Here is a 17,355-nt window from a genome sequence, read left to right on the forward strand (position 1 = left end):
CTGTGAGAATTGACACAAGCATGCTTTTGAAATCCCCTGCACAGTTGCTCTTTTTATGATATGTAGATACGATAGAAAATGCATGCCTTTGCATTGTACATCTGCTTCCTTCGATGTAATGTCTATTCCCCTTGATGCAATGAAGTGGCATTAATAAAGAAGAAAAGAGAAGAAAAAGAAAAGCATTGTGGTGTTGCTGTGTGACACTTGCCTTGCAATTATAGAAATGCAGTCATGGCTTGTGTTTCCGTTGTGTTTCACACCAGCTGTTTCTTTCCAGTTACTGACAGCAAACAACTGATTAAGCATTTTTTTTTTTTTTTTTTTTTAATTCTATTGTGTTGTAAACATTACAGTCAACAAGAAAACAAAAAAAATCCATAAGGGTTTTCATTTCCATTTAAAGGTCAGTCTCTTTAAAAACACATCTAAATAAAGTTGTATTTCCGATGGTTATATGTCTTTACTTTGAAGGCGCAATTGGTTGTGTTGGTCATCAAAAATATTTTCATTGTTGGAAAATATGAAACAGTGAATTTCCATATTTATAATTCATTATAAAGTATTGAAGTTATTTTGAAGTTCAAGTCTTTGCACTTTGAAATCTTTGTGCTCCACACAAATGTTTCTGTTTTCATCATCTCCTGAATCAGTGTTTCGATGATTATAAAGGAGAATCTCAAATTAAAAACTGTACTAGTAGAATTCTTAGATGACATCCACATAAACAGTGCACATGCATGTCCACTAGGTGGTGCAATTGCTTCAGGTCTGTGGTCAAATCCAAGTTATACAGTTAGAAGATTATTATGTCCAGTTTCACTCTCCCCCTGTGTGTCTGTATGAGCTCTGGTGCTGAGGCTCATCTTTTTTCGAGTGTCTTGCCCCCCTCCCAAACAGGGCAGAGACCTTTGCAACTCTAGTCGAGCATCAGGGCACAGGAAGATGTAGAAGAGGGGATCCAGCAGAGTGTTGAGGCTGGTGAGACCGTAGCACAGGCGGTAGATGAGGAAAATGGAACGTTCCAGTCCACATGGCTCATCGGTCAGCAGCAAGGAGACGAACCTGTATCCGCCCACGAGGTGGTAGGGCCCGAAGACGACGATGAAATTGACGGTGATGACCACCAGGATGCCTACTATTTTGTGGCGCTCATGGTCGGAGAGAGAAGGAGATCGGCGGAGTGTCACCCCGATGTGGGCTGAGGTGTAGCTGAGGGAGGAAGCAGAGGTGTAGATTAGAATTCAGACTGTTTGTCAGAATAGACAAAGTGACAGTGTGTCCCAGAGAGACAGGAGAAACTGAGGTTTTCTTGAACCCAGCTGAAAGAAAGTACCTCAGTATCACAGGGATTGCCCTGATGTTCCCTGGTCTACATTCACTCCATGTTTTCAGATGATACCAGACAAATTCCTAATATGTTTAGTGTATTATTTCAAATATTGAAAATTTGAAATTTGAAAGAAGTTCTTGGAGAAAGTCAACTCATTTGACACAGAACAGAATCTGTACATGGACAGGTTTGCAGACACTAGGAACATCCTCACTGATAGCTTGGGGTCAACTCACCCTAGTATGGTACATGGCAGCAGAAAACCAAGGACCACAGTGGTGATCTTGAAGTGGGCGTATCTGGGACTGACGGGGTACTGCTCCAGGCACAGCAGTCTCTCAGAGTCAAACACTGACGGCAGCAGCCCACACAGACAGAACAGGAAGGTGAGGGTCCAGACCGCTACACCTAACATTGCCGCCACCCTTACAGTCCGCACCCTGCGGCTGCTCAGCGGGTACACGATGGCCAGGCAGCGGTCCAGCGCTATCAGGCACAGGAACATGACGCTGGCGTAGACGTTGACATAAAACACGTAGCCGACCAACTCACAGGTCAGCTGGCCGTAGGGCCAGCGGTGCGCACCCTGGAGGTAAAGGATCCACAGTGGGAGGGTGAGCAGCTGCAGGAGATCTGACAGCAGCAGGTTGAGGATGTAGACCAGCTGGCAGCCTCCCCCGCCTGAGCGACCCAGTTGGTACAGTCCCCAGAGAGACAGCAGGTTGCTGGGGAGACCCAAAGAGAAGATCAGGCCGTAGATACAGGTCAGGCCGAACGTGTCCGTGTCCAAGGGGAGGTCGCAGCTGTCATTGGACATGTCTCTGCCTGACATGGGAGAGTAGAGGAGACCTCACTCAGACGTGGACTGACACTCGCAGGTTGACGAGTTGGTGTAGAAATACCCATTCATAAACTCAAAGCAAAAGAAAAAACAAAAAGTCTCAGTCTGACTCATCTAATAGTCCATTGTGTAGTATTCAGAAATGTATTCTCCTCTGCAGGTCAGCTCCAGGTTTTGTGCTGTCAGCCGACCAGTCATAAAAGCATCCAGGATCCATCAGGGGAAAAAAACACCTGCAAAGCAGACAGCATGTGCATTCTCAGATGGTTTACTATCAGCAGGTGCGTGGGGAATTAGACCATATAACAGTCTTTCCACTCACCTCTCTAAGCTGTGAGACCGACTTTGCTCCACTGAAGCTCGCTGCCCGCTCTGCGGCTCGGTGACCTGTGCTCAAGAAATGTTGGGAACACGGTGTCTCGACCAAGCCTTGTCTATTCTGTGATCGTTTCCTCCACAGGAAACCCACTTCTTCAGCTTTAAAGGCAACATCCTGAGGCAGGAGAACGCCTTTCTGCCCCAGAACAAAAACATACACTCTCTCCTTCTCTTACTCCAGTAGTAGAGAGGATGATTGAGGTGGAAAGGGGCTGGGAGGGGAGGAACTACTACACAGTGTCCACTAATGCCCTTTAGATTGTCGCTTGCTGGCTCTGTGCCTTTAAACACATTAAACACATTAACCCTTCTGTTATATGCTGCCTTCAAGCATTCTTTTCAACACATTGGAATATTGTTTTTACTATGTAAGTGTGCAGGAATTTCATTTTGCAGCTTTAGGTGTGTTTTAAAACTAAACAGAGTTACATTTCTGTGTGTGTGTGTGTGTGTGTGTGTGTGTGTGTGTGTGTGCGTGTGTGTGTGTCTGTGTGTGTTAGTGTGTGTGTGTGTGTGTGTGTGTGTGTGTGTGTATGGTTGTGTGGTTGTGTGTGTGGTTGTGTGTGTGTTTGTGTGTATATGTGTGCACAGGAAACAAGGAAACATGAATCTGTTCATATGACCGCATTACGGGGACTCAAAAAGTAGGTTTCCTCGAAGTAAACCATCAAGTGTATGTTGCGTGTGTGTGTGTTAGATTTGGGGTCAAGGTTGCAGGAGGCTTAGTCTCTGGAGAATGAGTGCAAGTGTATGAGTGCAAGTGTATGCAACGCCTCCCTAAAGGACAAAACCAAAAAGCTGTGTGTGTGAGTGCACACGTCTGATTTGCAAGAGAGAATCGATAGACGGATGAGATTAAAACCACAGAAAGGAAGAGCAGATAACCAACCCTGTAGTGTGACAGATTAAAGCGAAACATTTTCACTCCCCCAGAAATGATATAATTGCTACTGTTTGTAGACGGTGAACATTTATTAAATTCACCCAGGATTAATTTTTCTCAAGCAGCACGGGGAGAAAAACATCTAACACAATTGAAATTGTGTGGCTGAAGAATGGGTATGTTGAGACAATGGGTGTAAGGCAGTATTTTTACAACATGGTTTCAAAGGGAGGAGGGTCTTATCACTCACTTTGTTTCCTTTAAATGTCACCGATCTGTGATTTATTGAATATCCCGCTATTAAGCAGACCACCCTACGCTCACCAGAACTCCGCATGAAGGTCTCCGTGCCCCTGCGTAGATCACTGTGAGGAGACACATATCAGCTGTGCACTGCACAAACAGCAAATCAGCTACAAGGGGAAAGGCCCAGCAGAGAGGCAGAATGATAAGTTGTTCCTGCAGCAGGCTGGCTGCACACTGCAGGAAGTCATCTGTTCTCTACAGGAATGGCCATGAAAGAGGGAGCCGTACATACTGTATGCACATGGAGAGATGGGGATGAAGTCACTGCCATGTGAGCTCCATCAGCCTTGAGCCGTGAGAACCTGCATCAGTCAGTAAAAACGGGGTCAGAGCTTAAATTCCTGAGTCTGGCTGCCACGACAGAGTTCTGCAAAATGAAGATCATACAGGAAGCTGCAGTGTGAAAGACTGGCAACCTCATTGCTGCATCTGCCTGTCACTTAAAAAGTCACCGCGCCAGTTTGTAGTTATGGTATTTGCTGCATGAAGACAAAGTCTGGCTGATCACCTGTCACATGGCTAGTAATAAACGGTAAACTGCTTCAGAGTGCTTCTGTAAACAACTACAATGCAACATTCATTTTAATATATGTTCTGTCTTTCAATATCTACTTGTTAACTCTCTTTGGAAGCTCTGGGAGAAACAGATATGAAGTTACAGAGTAAATACTGAAGCTCCCACTTCCCACTGCTGCAACCAGTTTAGCATCATCACCCTAACACTTCATCTGGGGCCCTCTAGCTCTGTGGAATAACACATGGATACCGACACACTTTGCTGATCACTGAACAAAAATTAGATTTTACTCTTTATTTTTATTTTTATGTTTATTTTACCTTTTTCTTTTCTTATTTTTAAACTCTTTTTTTCCTTACTTTATTTTTAGAGGCTGCAGGGGGCTGGTTTTGTTTTCACTATGTGAGCCTGTGTGTGTGTGTGTGTGTGTGTGTGTGCGTGCGTGCGTGCGTGCGTGCGTGCGTGCGTGCGTGCGTGCGTGTGTGTGTGTGTGTGTCCATTGGCAAATGTGGCCTACCATAGAGGTGGTTTTTAGTTATTATTTTGTAGGCATCTATGGACAAATTTTGTCACCATGATAATGTCACAACTGCACAAGATACAGACACAAAACTTTACTCATGTGTAGTTTAGATCAAAGTAAAGGGTGTGGTCTGCTTGATGCCATGGCTGGTGTGATCCCAACCCCAGATGGTCTCTGGTTTAATTCCAATCAGGCTTGTAAAGGACATTTGAGCAGAATATGGTGAAACATCTTCAGCTCTGCTGCCGGTTTCATTTCTACTACTTTTTCTCCTCGGTGCCTGAGCTCTGTTTGATCTTGCCTGAGGTTTTTCTCCAAATGTAGCTACTAAAAAAAAAACTAATCAGAAACTCACCGTGATCAGGTTTTCAGGTGGAGACTGTCAACTTTTTTAGTTAATATGGGAGTGATGCAATGATGTACCACGCTGCTATTGTCAGGAAGAAGAAGTCCTTTGCTTTATTAAAGTTTGACATGTTTCCAATCCAAACAGAACTACAACTATGGAAACTAGCTTCGAAAAATAGTGTTTAGGACTGGGAAGCTTGAAAACAGAAGGTTTGGGCAGAATTGGATTGGAATTGGAATTGGGGTTTTTCCTCCAACATCTTTGGTAAAAACATTTCTATGAGTGCTTGCGTCTAAAATAAACATTTCACACTAATTTACAGTTTCAGATTTTTATTTTCTGAAAAAGTTTAAAGCACGAGGCAGAAATGTGTGTAAACTGTTAATAAGTCTCAGCTGCTCTTTAACTCATATGGATGCTTGAGTGGTAATGATTTATTGAACTGAAAAACACTCAGCGGTTATGTTTGAATCCGTCACTCTGCTTTCATCTTTCTCCTGAACCTCCGGCAGCAGAGAATCCGACAGACTAAGACTGAAACCCAGACAAAGGCTCCGATGACGGCCGTGATTAAAAGAGCCACATCCAGGCAGAAGTAGGAGTACCAAGGCAGACTGAAACCTGCCGCCTGCAGATGGGCTGCTCCTTTGTTCCTGATGACGTACTCAATCCAAAAGATGGCGGTGTCCATCGGAGACATCGGCTGGTCGTGATGTAGCTTGGAGAGACGCTGAATGTTGCTTCGGTATGAGGGAGTGTCCAGGATGTCCTTTAGAGCCTCGAGGAAGTCTTCCTTGGTGAGTGACTTCACCTCCACTGTCCGTGCTGCCCCGCGCACCTTCAGCCGGTGCAGGTTGTCAAACTGGTCAAAGAGGAGCGGCAGGCCCACAACGGGAACACCGTGGTAGATAGACTCATACATCCCGTTGGTGCCTCCGTGGGCCACAAAGGCACGAGTCTTGGGGTGTCCCAGGATATCTTTCTGAGGCAGCCATTTTACCAGCAGGGTGTTGTTCCCCAGGGACGACGGCCTTTCCCCCACAAACCTCCACACCACCTTCTGAGGGAGTTCCGCAAAAGCAGCGGCGATGGCCTCCGTGACATCACGAGGCAGGGCCGACACGAACGTCCCCAGGGACATGACCACCACGCCGTGCTCCCCAGAGCTCTGCATGAAGGCCTCCAGCTCAGCAGGGAGGGGTCTGGCCTCCTTGCACTGGAACCCCCCTATGTAGACCACGTTGGGCATGGTGGGCCGCGGGAACTCAAAGACAAAGTCCGCCCTCACTAGCCAGATATCAGCTGCATACTCCAAAGACAGCAAGTCCGTTCCAGGAGGGAAGTGGCGTTGGAGCAGATCCGAGTAGGCTGCGTTGATGATAAAATGCTGTTCGACAAGACTGATGAGATAATGCAACACATTCTTGGTCCTCTCCGGAAAATCCATCCGATCCTGAAGTTCAGTTCCTTGCACGGGGATATAAGAGACAGGAGAGGGAGCTATGGTGAAATGGCTCTCCCCAGTATTAATCCAGCGCACGTTGAAAACCATGGGCAGCTTGAGGTAACTACCCAAAAGGACTCCTATAGTCAGGCCAGGGTCTGTTAACATTAAGTCAAACTTGGCATCCTTTAGCTTCTTCATGAAAACAGGGTCATCCAACATTGTAGCAGCCGCTCTGGCGAGGATCTTGTGGCCCTTTGCCAACATGGATGTGAGTAAGCGCCGTTGGCAGAAGCTGCTTAAGAAACTCAGCGACTTGCGGCACTCCATCACGTCTTGTAGCATTTTATTGTAGTAGTCCTTGTCCGACTCGTCCTCCAGCATGGTCACGTTAATAGAGGTATAAATGGGAGAGTTACTGGGAATGTACCAGCTCTTGGCCGAGCGCAGCACGGTGATTTCGTGGCCTCTGGAGTGCAGCTCTCGGAGGATCACCTCCATGTTGATCCAGTGGCTGCCATCAACGGGCACCACCACAATCCTGCTGCCACTGCAACAACTGGGTGTGAGCAGCAGGAAGCAGAGCCCTGTCAGGAGTATGGGGATTGTGCTGGACATGACCTGGGAGAAACAACAGACACAAATACATCACTGTCTGTCTGAACCTGAAACAACATCTGTAATTTGTGCTGTGTAATAATATCTAAGATGTGGTCAGTAGTAAGTTGTGTTTGACAGGAGCAGAGATCAGAAGCTTCATATCACGCCTGGTCTTCACAAGACCAGGCGTGATATGAAGTTTTCCACAATTCATTTTCTATGGAATGCAAACGAATTGCATTGCAGGGCATTTTGGGGAAGAGGGAGTAAATGAGGAAATGAACAATATCTTCCTGCCTGCTCCAGAATGATTTACAGAGCTGCAAAACTGACAACGAGACAGCGATGAAGTGCTGAGTCAAGAAGGTTAGTCTTCACCTGTTGTGGTCTGTGGAGGAGAAGATCAGTATTTTAGTGAGGGGTCCTTTTTTGTATGTCTCTTACCTCTGGGATTACAGATACACACTATAATCATTTATATGTTATATTATACAGACCCACAGCAGCAAGCAAGAAATGGCAAAGTAAATGTCACAGTATTTGTTTGTTTTCCCATTCTCTTCTACTCTAGCCAAGCTGTTCCGCATGTGGTCTGTTCAGCAGCATTTTAAGACATATGCACTTCAGAAATGTGACCATCAAAAGTATTTTCTAAGCCACTTGTTCTGCTCAGGGTCACAGGGGGCTGAAGGCTGTTCCAGCAAAGCAAGAAGAACTATAACTGTTCTAAAAATGTATTTTATAAACGGTATAATCACATCTGATCTGATTGTATTTAATGCAGTACTAGTTGAAGCCGGTGTAATTAAATTGCTCTGTTAAAAGTTAATCACGTGTCTCACCTCGTTCTTGCTGTATCAAAATCCAGAAATCTGTCTTGAGCTCCAGGTCCTGAGTGAGCCAGGACTATGTGGTATCTGTGTTTCCACACAGCTTAACTTTTACACACATGGGCCCCATTCGTCCAGGACAAAGTCCAGTGTGCGGATCAGATGTAACTTACAAAGGTCTCAAGTGTTGTAAATAGCAAAGCTTGATGTTAAGAGCACTGGTATGAGTTACCATACTAGTGTGCGTATTGGATATCATTTATGGCTTTGTCAATGGAGTTACCCCACATTTTACATTTATCTTAAAAATGTCAAGTCATTTCAATTTTTCCTGGCTTTCTATTCACATGTCCACTCATGTAACAGAATCAGTACAAGATAAAGTTATCAGATGGACTTGAATGGCTTCTTTTTTTTTTTTCCCAATCAATGGGTTGGTTTTGTGTGTGTGTGTGTGTCAGTGCAAAGTTACTCCTCAGTTCATTCCCTGCTCAGCTCAACACTGCTGCTAGATTCCCATGTGAGCACTCACAGGCACCTCTCACTTGCCGCCTTCCCATGCTCATGAGGCAGAGGATAAAAATGCAGTTAATCCGTCTGAGCTGGATGAGGAAACTAGAAGGAGAACAAGGGGTAAAATTCAGGGAAGCATGAGACGGGAGTGGCAGAGAAGGAGGGAAGGAGGAAGTAGCAAGGTCACACAGCGGAGGGAAAATAAAGTGAACATGGGTGATTACAATAACGGCACGACTCACCGTTCAACAGTCATATCAGTGGACTGCACCCTTCCCCTCCTCTCCTCTTGCCTCTGTGGAGTTATGTAAAGCTGAGTCTGCGAACAAGAGTCGGCTAGAGGTAACAGCAGAGCACAGAGATGAGGACATGCAGCTCGTAGATGAATACAGTACATTTACCGCAGTGATACAGTGTCGACTGAAGTCCATTAGGTTGCTACATTTCTTTTGCTCCCTCGCCTCAATGGCTAACAAGAGCTAACGTTTCAGATCAGTCTTATTGTATCGTGAGTTATGAGAATTACCTTCCAAAAAGTCCCCAGAGCAGCCATCTTATCAACAAAAAAAAAAGAATAAGATGCATTAATGATCACTGCTATGTACAGTGGGAGTGTAGCAGTAACCTCTGAGAGCAGCTCAAGCGATCACATGATTAGTCAGATGTCCAGTCAGAGCAGGAGCATCCAATCAGATGCAAAGATTTCATCTCACAGCACTTCTGTCCCACAGATCAGTTTGTAAAAAATAATAAAAAAATTAAAAAAACATGCATTTTCTCTTCATGTGTGAGTCTTTAATGTCTCCAATAGTATTTAATAAGTATTACCAACTATATAAATTGTTGAATTATAAGAATTGTAAGAAATTGGAAAAGCCGAACTGAAGAAAGAGTGAAATCTGCTGCTGTTAGAGAAGGCACAGGTCAGAAAAAAAAAGAGAAAAAAACAAACAAAACAACACAAAGGGAAGAAGCACACTGACACGCACAGAGTCTGGAAACAATGCCAGCTTTATCATTTTTGCTTGCACCCCACAACAGTGCAAACCAGCGGCCTACGTCCCAACAAAAGGGCATTTGACATCTTACAGCAAAGCCACAAATGCAGCTGGTAGGATAAAACTATTACATCATAGTAATCAAGAATTAATGTGAAAGATTTTTTTTTTCATTTAAGTCCCAAATTTCCCATTTAGCTGTTTTTTTTAAAGGTTCCATACTGTACACTGATCTGGTGTTGAGTGATGATCCATAAGAAGATATATTTGCTCAGTGTAGTTTTATATCTCCTCTCTCAGGCTTCAAAATCCTGCAAGGTTGGATGGTGGGTCCAGGTGGGCGGGGCTTGGGACATGACCTAAATATACCTACCTAAATATGGGACCTTTAATTAGGAGCCCAGATAACAGGAAAATATAAAGTAGTCAGCTGACCAAACAGTGTTAGTAGGCAGTTTAATAAATGAGGGACCATATTTATTTATTTTTATCTATTTATTTACTTGAAATAGTGCTTAGACATTTTTAAATTTTTGGAACTAAAAATAATCCCTACCTCAGAGCAGGACATGAGAGCTATTCCTATTCATCACAGCAAAACAAAATAAAACTGATCACGACTTCAGCTGCAAATTCAACACAAAGGCTCAGAGATGATTTGATGCAGGTTAAGTGAAATGAATGACAAAGATAACATAATGTATTTAAGATCAGCAGAAATGATATGATACATCACTTAGAAAGGGCTTGATAGAAAGTGTTATCATGTTATTTGGAATTTGTAAGTTTTGTCTGTGGAGTCCTGGGAGTTCTATCAGTATCTGTCAGTCATCTTAATCATATTCTGGACTGTTCGCACGTATTTGTCTTATCATTTTCCACCTGCTGCCAAACAGGTTAAGACAGCTCCGTAGATGTGATAGGATGACGTGCCTGGACTAGGAAAGCTGATAAAATTCTTTTACATCTCCGTCTAAAAGTATATCCAAACATGCATCAGTGTGACTTGTCTAAGTCACAACTGATTTTTGAGATTAGAGAGATTAGCGACCAAAAAAATATGTAGAAATAAGTAGAGAACAAGAGGTTGAATGGCGCTGGAGGTCACGACCTCTTAAGGAATGGCTGAGATCATTGGCTGAGAGGTGATGACTGTGGGCTGGATGTGCATTTGCTGGGCACCTATGTACGGTTGCTGGGGGTTGAGGACAGCGAGAGTCAGCCTGCGTCTCTTTATCTCTCTGGCCATCTGGCACCATGAGCAGACATTGCAGAAATAGGCATACACACAGTCAGATCCCATGTCTCCCTGAGCAGAGACACACAAAATGGAAAAAAAATGTAACAGCTGTTAATATATATATAAAAAAGACCTGGCGAAGTTTTCCCTTTATCTAAACTCACCTGGATTTTGTAGTGGTAGCGCATGGCCACTCTCATGGACATGGCGACAATTGGACAGAGGATGATGTTATCCAACAGGGGGAGACAAAAACACTCTCCAAAGTTAGTGCTGGTGGTGCAGGTGAGGCAAGGGCAGCACCAGAGGCCAAAGCAACCTGGAACGAGGCACAGATGATAACAGGCCCTATCTCGAGAGGCAGTAACAGCTCCTTTATCGTTATTCTAAATATGCCTGGTAATTTTGGAAAACATTTCAGATTTCAGATTTATGTTTAGAGCAGTCGAAACTGGTCTACATGTAGAAGGAAAAACTGCTTCTCGGGATTTATGTGCTAAGGTTTAAAAGGCAACTACAAACTTGATGCTGAGACGTTTGCTATATGAAAATATATACTAAAGTATGGAAGCCTGTCTTTGCATTTTTTTAGACCAGTCTGCTTTTTATTGTCCATGAATATTGATCACATTTTATTCTGGTTGTGCACAGTTTTTCTTCAAATTGAATCAGAAGGGTCCAATATTTTACACTTTTCTTGCATTTTATTTGAAGTTTTGATATCCATAAGAAGATATATTTGTGGTTTTGAAGGTTCTGTAAATTATTTTAAACAATAATATAGCAGCAAACAACTATCAACAACTAGTGCAGTAAGCAGCGTTCAGGTGCTCCACTGATTCTCATGTTATTCGGCTAAAAACGCCTCCAACAAAGAAAGAGAGAAGACCAGAGCAGAGGCAGACTGGCCATGAGGCGGACTGGCTCAAATCCCGGTCAGGTGGTGGACCGTGAAAGCATGACTCCTAGCGTGGGCTAATGGTTGTGGTTAGATTGGGTTATTGTGTCTGTTGCTGTGTACATGGTAACTATATTCAGTTGTGTTTCTTGTTTTGTGTTTAGTGGCCACTTTCACTGTGCTCCGTAAGACCTTGCTGACTGACAATGTGAAAGGAGGGGAAGGGGGTTGTGGCCAAACAGAGGTCGGAGGTGTGTCTTACGAAACATTTGTTTTGTTCTGAGATGCTGGTGGTCTGGTGCCATATCTAGTGGCGGTGACGATCGTTTACAGAACCTTTAAGTAATTAATGTAATTAATGTTTAACATCTCCTCTCAGACTTTTCTCCGGAGCTCTAGGTGGGTGCGGGTGGGTGGGGCTTGGGGCTAGAGCTGAGGGTGGTGACTGCTTTGTTGTTACGTCGCAAAGTTACAGAAGTCCTGATGGCTTGTTTCCAGGCTCAGTTTCTGAATACAGGCTGTGTGCATTCCAGTGGACTGAACGCTTTGATACTTTCACAGTATTAATATAGAACGTAGACCTGCTTTGTAATCAGAAAAGACATGGAAATCTACCTCGATAAAATATGGAACCTTTAATGTAGGGCTGTAGTCTGTTATCTATTAATTGTCTCAGCCCTAAAGATCAGAATTTTATAAGCAAATTGAGACTAATTGTGGCTTGTCATCACAACAGAATACATAACGTTGACATTTCTCCACTTCAGTAATCTGGACTACAGCCCTAGTTTAAAGTAAGCTCAAGAGTCCAGACTGTAATGTCACTATTTGCATGCACCGGTGAAAGGCGTCGTAGTGAGAAAACTGCAAAATGTGGCTGCACAGAACCAGACTCACAGATTTGAAGATCATCGAAGCAGTCACAGATTCCAGTGCTCCACTGAATAGACTGGACAGCGACCAGCGTTGGAGGCTGAGGCTGAGGCTGCTGGTTGTTGATGATCAAATTTGTTGTCATGGCGACCACTCAAATCAGGAAGGCCTGAAAGTGCAAACATGTATTTCTATTTTTCCTCATGGGATTCCGTCTACATTCACTGCACCTTTTCAAAGTTGACCTCGAGCCCAAATATCTTAACAAAGCTCCCCAGACGCTCGCTGCTTCAAAACCTTTCCTTCCTTCAATTGTTCCGCGTCATGATATGGTTCATTTCAACCCCCATCACACTGTTCACACCATTTACTCACATACCTGGCATGTTTTATCACTCGGTGACAGCTGTTTACTATTAATCAAAACACATTTCAGCACGAATTTCACATGAACCCGAAGCCCGTGTTCATAATATAAACGGACTCATACAGCATCTTCACACGGGTACTAGAAAATCCAGCCCACGGCCTTCTAATACAGTAATACAGACTTTAATTTCATAAACACTCACCTGCCGTTGGAACTTCTTTGTCGCGTTGGAACATCTGGTTTGAACACATGGAGCAAAAAGTGGATATTTGATGCTTCAAGGCACGGCCCAACTGGCAGATTTGCATGTGTGGTTTGCATAGGACACTGCACACTGAGATTTACTGTGATGACCTTCACACAGGCTTTGATGAGTCAGAGTTTTATTGCACTGTTCTAGAGGACTCACATGCAGTCGCTATGTTTTAAATACAAAATAGGCTTCTAAATTATCTGGGCACGTTGTATGGCTCCAAAAATTCCAATGTATGATTTAATGATTTTCCTCCTTGGCTTTTCATATAACAAATGAAAATAAGCCAATTTATAGTTAAACACATACTTCTGAAGGATAACCAATCCAATGGTTCATGCAATTAAAGGAACACATGTAACGAACATCTGGGATGTGACGGGCGAAGTATAAGAATAAAAAAAAAACAAATTTTAAACCAAAATTTTAAGATAATAAACAATGCAGTTATATCATTGTCACTGGCTGGTGCTCATTACTATCTGTCAGTGGATGTCACTGTGGCTGCTTATCTCTGTCCTCTGTCATTACAGTAATTTATGAAACATTTGTGACCCTCATGTGCTGATCTCTAATCAGCTGCTTTGTGACATTCCACAGCAGCAGACGTGCTCAGAAACACAGGTCAGTGTGTCCCCTCTTATTCCAAATAGCATGACAACGCTGATGATGAAGAACATAGTCCCTGATGATGGTGGTGATGTTTGTTTTTTATTACTGATGACATGATGATAAAAAAAAACTCTTTGTTCTTATCGGGCCGACATGTTGACGAGGGTAATGGGGCTCGACCTTGTTTTGATTTCTCTTGCTATTTGACACCAGGTGCAGGGCCCGCAGAAGAAGGCGTACACACAGTCTTTGCAGACTGTGCCCTGTGGGGAAGGAGACACAGTTAGAGGCGGCCGGAGTGATGAAACATGCACAAGTACAACAGTCATGGGATAAGACTAATGCATCCAATACTAGATTTATTTGCGTAGGCTTACAGCTACAAAGCACAGGTGATTTTTTTTTGCTCAAAGTCTCCCTACACATATGGGCTGGAACAAAGGGACAGGGTGTAATGTGACCGTCTTCAATGACCAATCCTTCATGAATTCCCGGATGTTGTCGAGGAACGTAAATAGAGATTGTGACGAAGAGCTAAACAGGTTTAAGAGTCATCAGAGATCAGATAAGCAGTGAAGGCAACAGTGACTTTTATGCTGGTTAATAATATGCTCGTAAATATTGATGCAGTTGAGGAGCATGTTATGTAACGTATGATATCCCCTGGATACATGAAAATATAAGTTTATAATATATATGAAATACCGATAAAATATCTATATGATGAATATTTCATGTTGCAACCATATGTTAATGATATATATTTAACTTATATATGCAAGTTCATTAAAACATACACACAATACAATTTGTCATTAATTTTGATACACACATAAGCATACATATTTGTATGGGCTAGACATATGTAAATATATGAAATTGTTCCAATTTCTAATACAACACATATATGTTGATGTACTTATATTTCATATACGTAAATTCAATGTGTACATATATTACATTTGCATATGGGATTTACACCCAAAAAAAGAATAATGAATGGGGGTTTAGGATAGTGTAGCATAGTGTCTGTACCTCAATGCCATATCTCTGGCGCACTGACACCCTGAGGGCTGTGGTCATAGGTGGGATGAGTCCAAAGGCGTCCAGCAGAGGTAAACACAGACACTCCCCGGCCTCGTGTGCGGTCTTACAGGTGAAGCAGGGAAGGCACCAAAAGGCCAGGCAGCCTGCACAAAGGGCAGGCAAGCAGGTCACATTAGGGGTAGTAATCTGCTCATGTGGGAGATTTCATGGACACTTGAGGTCGTGTCCAAATATCCCCTTTTTGAAATCTAAAGCACAATACTTTGCTACATCCGCTGACATCCAATCTGCCAATCTGTCGGCATTCCTCCACCTAGATCAGTCTGAATGATCAGCATGTTTTTCAATGTTCATGCGTGTGACACAGATTCAGACGGCGAGTGCTTGTCTCAACACGAGGACTACTACTACTGCTATCTCTCCTTTTACTCCAATCTAAAAATGTGTATATAAAACATGTGCACTCACACTGGGGCAGGTCTTGGAAGCAGTCACAGATGCCAGACGTCCATTGGTTGGATACAGTGGTCATGATGTAGGGCCGGGGTTGGGTCACGACCATATTTTTAGACATGGCTACAGCTTCTAAAGAAAACATTCAGTCGTGATCCGACAGTGGCTTTTCTTGCTAAACAGTGAATATCAGAATAAACTTGACAAAGCTTTATAGTATTAATGGCCTGTTCAGTTGGATACTCATTGTCTGGTGAATCTAGTGTCGTGATTTATGCCAAATAAGTACATGCTGTAGATTTTCCTCCTTTTGTGGTTTGCGCAATTTTTTTTTTCAATTTCTTTCAAACTGACTGGGTTATTTCAAATGTGCACCGTCACTATGAGTCAAAGAAGAAGGGTTTCTTTCTTAGTTCCTCAAAAGCAGACACTGTTTCCTTCTGACAGCAGAGACATTTCATTTGAAGCAGACAGTCACTCTGGCATGCTGGTGTGGCCTCTCCCCACCTTTACATGAATATAATAATAATTATCGTGAGTATAATTATCCTATATTATTATTTTATTGTATTACTGATTTTTTTTATTTGATTATTATTATTATAAAGACGTTCATCATATATTTGCTATGACATTATTATTATTATTATTATTAATAATAATAATAATCCAATCTTCCCCTGTAACTGTCCTATTTTATGTCAACCGTCCTTCTATTATGTTTTATGATTTCCAAGTCACCATGTGTCTTCCATGTCATTTTCTGTTTGTCATGTTATTATAAAAAATTTTAAAAAGAAGCCGAAAGTCCGTTCTTTGTCCATTATAGCATCTAGGTGTGATTCTGGTCAATATGTCATTATTTTTCACACATACTGACTGAATATACCACAGTGAACAAAGCAGACGTCATTGTAACGAATGCTTAATGATGTTGAAGTTTTTACATTTGCAGTGTAATGAAATGTGCAGTAAGAATAGATATGGTGGATTTACATGCATAGATTTAGCGCAGTTATTCACCACACTGTGTTTGTTCAGTGAGAATCAAACCCTTTGTAATAAATTCATGTCTTTTTTCAAAGTACTTTAGAAAAGCTCCTCACTTTGAGAATTTGTATGAGTGTTTTCTGTGTGATTTCTCTGGAATACAAAATAGAGGCTGAACATGAGATTAGATGTCAAAAAATTCACATCTTTAAGAGTGACGCACATTGAGAATTATCTACTAAACCGTCCTACATCTTGAGAACTGACTTTTTCTAAGAAGCAGAAACTTAATTTTCACAAGAAGTACAGACTTGGTGGCGGATGGAATGGTCTTAAAGAGTTCATCTACTTCTGTATACTGAAGAGTTTCATAAATTCACGAGTTGCAGAATTTCCCTCACAGTTACAGCATCATGTATCTTTTCACTTCAAGTTACAACACAAAAGTCACACGAAAGCCCATGATCATGTGAGACTCCAGATGAGCCCATAGCCATTTCTTAAGCCATGTCCATTGCCAAAAATTGAAAACATACATGTAACCTGGAAATGTTTAGGCCTGCAGGATCCCAGTATTCCTGTCATGGCTCTAATTCTTCCTCACTAAGTGGATGGTCTTACCTTGCTTTCCTGAGGGAGCAGAGTTTGGTCAAATCTGAAACTTGGCTGACTGAAGACTCTGTAAGACAGTGTGGCATCTTATAGGAGCGGTGAACATGACATGGGATGCCTGTCACTGACTGGTCTGTCCAGTCTGCCATGTGTCAACACCTCTGACAGTCAGACATCAGAGTATCTGACCGTCTCACATCCTTTTAAATCTCAGACGTCATCATGCAAGAAAAATGACCTCATATTTAAAGTGTGCGAGTCAGTTCTTAGACATAGGTATGTGATAAGAACAAAAGGGAATGTCCTGCAGTGTTCATCCCCTCAGTGACGCGTGGCTCTGTGCCTTTTGTTTGAACGGTTCAAAGGTCCTCGTCACATTCGCTGAGAAGTTGTTGATCCTGCCGTTTCCTTGGATTCACATCTCCCTATTGTTTTCGCAACATGGATGTTTTATTAGAGTTCATTCAAACAATTCAACACAAAATTTTTGGA

At 42.7% G+C, this 17,355-nt stretch overlaps 3 protein-coding genes across 14 annotated transcripts; all 3 read right to left on the reverse strand.

The window, feature by feature from the left end:
• Positions 1-327: 327 nt before the first annotated feature.
• Positions 328-2,951, reverse strand: si:dkey-165a24.9 (probable G-protein coupled receptor 132). Of its 2 annotated transcripts, XM_056368828.1 has the most exons (3): positions 2,497-2,951; positions 1,570-2,407; positions 328-1,212 (listed from the first exon to the last, which is right to left on the reverse strand). In XM_056368828.1, exons 2-3 carry the CDS (start codon positions 2,163-2,165, stop codon positions 789-791), a joined length of 1,020 nt encoding a protein of 339 aa, XP_056224803.1. In that variant the 5' UTR covers positions 2,166-2,407; positions 2,497-2,951; the 3' UTR covers positions 328-788. The 2 variants fall into 2 exon arrangements, with proteins under 2 accessions (XP_056224803.1, XP_056224802.1); XM_056368827.1 differs by having other exon boundaries at positions 1,570-2,951.
• A 2,261-nt stretch (positions 2,952-5,212) lies between these two features.
• Positions 5,213-9,351, reverse strand: ugt5g1 (UDP glucuronosyltransferase 5 family, polypeptide G1). Of its 11 annotated transcripts, none has more exons than XM_056368819.1 (5): positions 9,044-9,350; positions 8,760-8,853; positions 8,543-8,619; positions 7,472-7,562; positions 5,213-7,195 (listed from the first exon to the last, which is right to left on the reverse strand). In XM_056368819.1, the coding sequence occupies exon 5, from the start codon at positions 7,190-7,192 to the stop codon at positions 5,606-5,608; it is 1,587 nt and encodes a 528-aa protein (XP_056224794.1). In that variant the 5' UTR covers positions 7,193-7,195; positions 7,472-7,562; positions 8,543-8,619; positions 8,760-8,853; positions 9,044-9,350; the 3' UTR covers positions 5,213-5,605. The 11 variants fall into 11 exon arrangements, with proteins under 11 accessions (XP_056224794.1, XP_056224793.1, XP_056224790.1 ...); XM_056368818.1 differs by having other exon boundaries at positions 8,537-8,619; XM_056368815.1 differs by having other exon boundaries at positions 8,017-8,619.
• A 1,678-nt stretch (positions 9,352-11,029) lies between these two features.
• LOC130164231 (cornifelin homolog A-like) lies at positions 11,030-17,006 on the reverse strand. Its single transcript, XM_056368831.1, has 5 exons — positions 16,873-17,006; positions 15,277-15,393; positions 14,797-14,951; positions 13,099-14,024; positions 11,030-11,074 (listed from the first exon to the last, which is right to left on the reverse strand). The coding sequence occupies exons 2-4, from the start codon at positions 15,380-15,382 to the stop codon at positions 13,902-13,904; spliced, it is 384 nt and encodes a 127-aa protein (XP_056224806.1). The 5' UTR covers positions 15,383-15,393; positions 16,873-17,006; the 3' UTR covers positions 11,030-11,074; positions 13,099-13,901.
• Between the last annotated feature and the right edge of the window lie 349 nt (positions 17,007-17,355).

The sequence above is a fragment of the Seriola aureovittata genome, chromosome 23 (genome assembly GCF_021018895.1).
Source record: "Seriola aureovittata isolate HTS-2021-v1 ecotype China chromosome 23, ASM2101889v1, whole genome shotgun sequence".
In the NCBI taxonomy this organism is placed as follows: Eukaryota; Metazoa; Chordata; class Actinopteri; order Carangiformes; family Carangidae; genus Seriola; species Seriola aureovittata.